We start from the raw sequence: 6,559 nt of genomic DNA, 5'->3' as shown, positions 1-6,559 counted from the left end.
TGTGCAAAAGCACACAATCCTCACGCAGAATAATCATTTTTTTCTGACTGAAAGGTAAATAAGCCTAAAGATTCAAGCTATGTGATTGGTGGAGATAAATCTGAGCCAGGAAGTTCCCAGGTAACTCAGTGATGAGAGGAGTTTGAGCTTACAGAAAGTGATGCAATCACTTCCTGTGTGGCTCAGCAGGCTGCCGTGTAGGCCAGGGGCTATGGTAGGCCTGTGTTAAATGTCTTTTCAGCATGCGCTGATGTGACAGACTAGACTACGACACTGAAGCCTGTTAGAAGATAAGTGAATGTATTTTTCCAGACAATATTTTCATTTTATACAAAGGTTCGCAAATGACGTTTCCAAAGACAGCAGTAGAGCCTAAAATCCTAGGATGTCAAATGGCCACCACACATCCAGCACAGCCTGCTGACCACACCCACACACTGATTGTGGAATGAAGAGGGTGGAGGGTCCTGATGGGACCTGGGGCAGGGTGCAGTAGGGAGGTGCCCTTCCCTCACAACAGATGGGCACACAGAATGGAGAAAGGGTTGTCGGGGTGTGTGTGTATTCAGTCTACTGGTGGGCACACTGTACCCCTGGGCCGTGCGGCCCCCCCTCCTCATCAGAGCTATCATTGTAGGCCTCCCTTCTGGCCCCCGCTGACCCCTGACCTCTGACCTCACAGTCCTGGAGGTCAACCTCCTCTGCCTCCGACGAGATGACTGGTCCATCTGCACGCGCAGGCAGCAGGTCCTCCAACTCCTAAACACACACAGGTTAAAAAAAACACACATTCTGTAAATTACGTACACAAAGTAAAGGTTAAGACAATGTGTGATGCACCAGACACCTTGGGCAGGCTATTTGGTTCTCAGAGGTACTCACGGTGAGTTTCTCAGGGCTGATCCAGTTGTTGTCAGGGAACTGGACATCAAACTTGATGAACAGATCTCCCTTCTCAAATGGGTTCCTGTACTGAGGCATACCCTCTCCCTTCACCACCCGGATACAACCTGACACACACATAATGATACAGGGCAAGCAAAATAGATAAAGTTAAAGAGCGACTGCCCCTAAAAAGCAACTTCTCGTTTTGAAAACGTCCTATTTGGCATCGATAGGAGTCAGAATTATCATGTCAAAATGTACTACAAAGTAGAAGTATGATCATAAAGTCATTCTCCCAAAAAAATGGTACGTCACGGAATGAAGGGTACCGTAAGTGTTCCTTCGGTTGGGTATATTTCAATCCTGCCCACAGCTGGCAGCACACAAGTAATCATGAATTCGGACCGCAGCTGCATGCGACCTGATCGTAATGACCATGGTCAATTTGTATTTGACATCCTTATGGGGCAAGTTAGGGAACATAAGTAAATTACAGTGTACATGGGACAATATTTTAAAAATGTCAATAACTCCCAATTTCAATTATTTAAACACCTCAAACCATCTATAAATTGTAGAAATATCAAAAGCATTTAAAAAGATGTGCAACATGACAATATTGTCCCATTTTGCTATTTCTTGACGGTCACTAACTAGCCCCAGAATTAGGCTATCTGATGTCAAACCAACTTTGCCACGGTCGCACACCAGCCAGCTGAAGCTAATTGGCGAAAGAAGTTGGCTAGCACTAGCAAGCCTAAGCGACTTCAAGACACAAGACCTGGTTAGACTGTTTCAAGTTATAAGCGTGAGTGAATACTGTGTGCTGTACAAACGAGTGACTGTACAAACACTTGCCACATCCGAACACACATAGACACCCACATTAAACCAGTCTCGTTTGGCTTCACTCATGGCTGCTGCATTTCTTAATGACCAAGCCAAAAAAAACTAGGCAAAAATCAGGAAGTTCAGGCCCCCTTTAAACTTGAAGCGGTGTGTGTGTTGGAGTGGTGTGTGTTTACCTGGGTCTATGACCTTGCCAGGGGGATATTTGACGGCGAGCTGGCGTCCGTCGAGGTGTGTGACCGCCAACTGAAAGCCACACAGCGCTTCCACCAGGCCAATACGCTGGGTCATGTGGAGGTCATGGCCATCACGACGGAACTCCTGCAGAACACACTCAATAATTAACATTTTATCAGTACTTTGACCCAAATTCTCTGGGTGACAAGTCGGCGAGAGCGTTTCAGGATTGTCTCAAACTCAGGAAATGGGAATTGAGGGCCACCTTCAGAGAGGAAGCTAAAACATTTTGTCACTGGCCAGCTACCACCCAGACTCTACCCTCCACCTTAGACTGCTGTCCTATGTACATAGTCATTGATTCTCTGGCAGTAAACATGCCAATTGCACACTCCCTCAACTTGAGACATCTGTGGCATTGTGTTGGGTGATTAAAATGTGCAGTGTTGAGTGCCTTCTATTGTTCCCAGCACAAGGTGCACAGGTGTTACGACCATGATGTTTAATCAGCTTCTTGATATGCCCCACCTGTCAGGTCGCTAGACTATCCTGGCAAAGGAGAAATGCTCACTAACAGGGACATAAACACATTTGGGCACCACATTTGAGAGAAATAATATTTTGTGCATATGGACAATTTCTGGGATCTTTTATTTCAGCTCATGAAACCAACCTTTTACATGTTGCATTTATATTTTTCTATGAAATAACACATGGAACATTGTGGTAACCCAAAAATGGTTAAACAAATCAAAATATATTTTATATTTGAGATTCTTCAAAGTAGCCATCCTTTGCCTTGATGACAGCTTAGCACACTCTTGGCATTCTCTCAACCAGCATCAAGAGTTAGTCACCTGGAATGCATTTCAATTAACAGGTGTGCCTTGTTAAAAGTTCATGTGGAATTTCTTTCCTTCTTAATGTGTTAGAGACAGTTGTGTTGTGACAAGGTAGGGTTGGTATACAGAAGATAGCCCTATTTGGTTAAAGACCAAGTCCATATTATGGCAAGAACAGCTCAAATAAGCAAAGAGAAACAACAGTCCATCATTACTTTAAGACATGTAGGTCAGTCAATGCGGAAAATTAAGAACTTTGAAAGTTTCTTCAAGTGCAGTCGCAAAAGCCATCAAGCACTATGATGAAACTGGCTCTCTCATGAGGATCGCAGCAGTTACCTCTGCTGCAGAGGATAAGTTCATTAGAATTACCAGCCTCAGAAATTGCAGCCCAAATAAATGTTTCAGAGTTCAAGTAACAGACATCAACTTTTCAGAGGATACTGTGTGAGACTTGCTTGGGTCAAGAAATTAGATTGGTGGAAATCTGTCCTTTGGTCTGATGTGTCCAAATTAGAGATTCTTGGAGCCAACCGCCGTGTCTTTGTGAGATGCAGAGTAGGTGAACGGATGATCTCTGCATGTGTGGTTCCCACCGTGAAGCATGTAGGAGGTGGTGTGATGGTGTGGGGGGTGCTTTGCTGGTGACACGGTCAGGGATTTATTTAGAATTCAAGGCACACTTAACCAGCATGGCTACAACAGCATTCTGCAGCGATATGCCATCCCATCTGGTTTTTGCTTAAATGGGACTATCATTTGTTTTTCAACAGGACAATGACCCAACACACCTCCAAGCTATGTAAGAGCTATTCGACCTCAACCCAACAGATGGTTTGGGATGAGTTGGACCGCAAAGTGAAGGAAAAGCAGCCAACAAGTGCTCAGCATATGTGGTTGAGATAATGCCAAGAGTGTGCAAAGCGGTCAAGGCAAAGGGTGGCTACTTTGAACAATCGCAAATATATTTTGATTTGTTTAACAGTTTTTGGGTTACTACATGACTCCATATGAGTTATTTCAGAGTTTGTCTTCACTATTAATTCAACAATGTAGAAAATTGTACAAAATAAAGAAAACCCTTGAATGAGTAGGTGTCCAAACTTTTGACTGATACTGTAACTGTATATTATATATATATATATATTTTATTACACACACACGGCCAAAACTATTAGGACACCGCTTCAAATTTGGCTATTTCAGCCACACCCGTTGCTGATAGGTGTCTAAAATCAGCTCAGTGACTTTCAACGTGGCACAGTCATAGGATGCCACCTTTCCAACAAGTCAGATCACCATGCGCAATGACAAGCTCCGGCTGAAGTGGTGTAAAGTTTGCCACCATTGGACTCAGGAGTAGTGGAAACGCATTCTCTGGAGTGATGAATCACGCTTCACCATCTGGCAAAACTGGGTTTGACGGATGCCAGGAGAACGCTACCTGCCCGAATGCATAGTGCCAACTGTAAAGTTTGTTGTAGGAGGAATAATGGTCTGGGCCTGTTTTACATTCTTCAGGCTAGGCCCCAGAGTTCCAGTGAAGGGAAATCTTAACACTCCAACATACAATGACAACTTTATAGCAACAGTTTGGGGTAGGCCCTTTCCTGTTTCAGCATGACAATGCCCCCGTGCACAAAGCGATGTCCATACAGAAATGGTTTGCCGAGATCGGTGTGGAAGAACTTGACTGGCCTGCAGAGCCCTGACCTCAACCCTATCAAACTCCTTTGGGATGAATTAGAACGCCAGGACTAATCGCCCAACATCAGTGCCCGACCTCACTAATGCCCTTGTGGCTGAATGGAACCAAGTCTCCGAAGCAACTTTCCAACATTTCGTGGAAAGCCTTCCCAGAAGAGTTGAGGCTGTTATAGCAGCAAAGGGGGATCCAATTCCATATTAACGCCCATGATTTTTGAATTATGTGTATATGTATGCATGAAGGTATCTACACACACACAGCAAAAAAATAAACTTCCCTTTTTCAGGACCCTGTCTTTCAAAGATAATTCGTAAAAATCCAAATAACTTCACAGATTTTCATTGTAAAGGGTTTAAACACTTGTTTCCCATACTTGTTCAATGAACCAAACAATTAATGAACATGCAGCTGTGGAACAGTCGTTAAGACACTAACAGCTTACAGACAGTAGGCAATTAAGGTCACAGTTATGAAAACGTAGGACACTAAAAGAGGCCTTTCTACAGACTCTGAAAAACACCAAAAGAAAGATGCCCAGGGTTGTTGCTCATCTGCGTGAACGTGCCTTAGGCATGCTGCAAGGAGGCATGAGGACTGCAGATGTAGCCAGGGCAATAAATTGCAATGTCTGTACTGTGAGACACCTAAGACAGCACGACAGGACGGACAACTGATCGTCCTCGCAGTGGCAGACCACGTGTAACAACACCTGCACAGGATCGGTACATACGAACATCACACCAGTGGGACAGGTACAGGATGGAACCAACAACTGCCCGAGTTACACAAGGAACGCACAATCCCTTCATCAGTGCTCAGACTGTCCGCAATAGGCTGAGAGAGGCTGGATTGAGGGCTTGTAGGCCTGTTGTAAGGCAGGTCCTCACCAGACATCACTGGCAAACACGTTGCCTATGAGCACAAACCCACCGTCACTAGACCAGACAGGACTGGCAAAAAGTGCTCTTCACTGACGAGTCTCGGTTTTGTGCTCCACCAGGGGTGAGTCGGATTCGTGTTTATCGTCAAAGGAATGAGCGTTACACCGAGGCCTCTACTCTGGAGCGGGATCGAGGTGGAGGGTCCGTCATGGTCTGGGGCGGTGTGTCACAGATCATCAGACGTGGCTTGTTGTCATTGAAGGCAATCAACACTGTGCGTTACAGGGAAGACATCTCCTCCCTCATGTGGTACCCTTCCTGCAGGCTCATCCTGACATGACCCTCCAGCATGACAATGCCACCAGCCATACTGCTCGTTCTGTGCGTGATTTCCTGCAAGACAGGAATTGCAGTGTTCTGCCATGGCCAGCGAAGAGCCCGGATCCAATATCCATTGAGCACATCTGGACCTGTTCGATCGGAGGGGGAGGGCTAGGGCCATTCCCCCCAGAAATGTCCAGGAACATGCAGGTGCCTTGGTTGAAGAGTGGGTAACATCTACAAGCAAGAACTGTCAAATCTGGTGCAGTCCATGAGGAGATACACTGCAGTACTTAATGCAGGGGTGGCCACACCAGATACTGCTGTTTACTTTTGACCCCCCTTTGTTCAGGGGACACATTTCCATTTCTGTTAGTCATATATCTGTGGAACCTGTTCAGTTTATGTCTTAGTTGTTGAATCTTGTTATGTTCATCAAAATATTACACATATTAAGTTTGCTGAAAATACAGTTGACAGTGAGAGGATTTCTTTTTTGCTGAGATATAGATATATACACTGCTCAAAAAAATAAAGGAAACATAAAATAACACATCCTAGATCTGAATGAATATAAATTCTTTATGGATACTTTTTTTCTTACATAGTTGAATGTGCTGACAACAAAATCACACAAAATTATCAATGGAATCAAATTTATCAACCCATGGAGGTCTGGATTTGGAGCTCACACTCAAAATTAAAGTGGAAAACCACACTACAGGCTGATCCAACTTTGATGTAATGTCCTTAAAACAAGTCAAAATGAGGCTCAGTAGTGGTGGTGGCCTCACGTGCCTGTATGACCTCCCTACAACGCCTGGGCATGCTCCTGATGAGGTGGCGGATGGTTCCTGAGGGATCTCCTCCCAGACCTGGACTAAAGATCCGCCAAC

General features: G+C 44.8%; 1 protein-coding gene across 2 annotated transcripts in view; it reads right to left on the bottom strand.

Moving 5' to 3' along the window:
* Positions 1–225: 225 nt before the first annotated feature.
* Positions 226–6,559, bottom strand: part of LOC111962545 (dnaJ homolog subfamily A member 2) — an 18,735-nt gene continuing 12,401 nt past the window's right edge. For both annotated transcript variants that reach the window (XM_023985701.2, XM_070443120.1), the window contains 3 exons: positions 1,911–2,055; positions 883–1,010; positions 226–759 (listed from right to left, as the gene is read on the bottom strand). In XM_023985701.2, the coding sequence (XP_023841469.1) occupies positions 571–759; positions 883–1,010; positions 1,911–2,055 (462 nt within the window). In that variant the 3' untranslated portion in view covers positions 226–570. The remainder of the gene's footprint in view (positions 760–882; positions 1,011–1,910; positions 2,056–6,559) is intronic.

Source organism: Salvelinus sp. IW2-2015, linkage group LG4q.1:29, assembly GCF_002910315.2.
Source record: "Salvelinus sp. IW2-2015 linkage group LG4q.1:29, ASM291031v2, whole genome shotgun sequence".
Taxonomy (NCBI): Eukaryota; Metazoa; Chordata; class Actinopteri; order Salmoniformes; family Salmonidae; genus Salvelinus; species Salvelinus sp. IW2-2015.
Note: the sequence above shows the minus strand (reverse complement) of the source record. Positions and strands in the feature narration are given on the sequence as shown.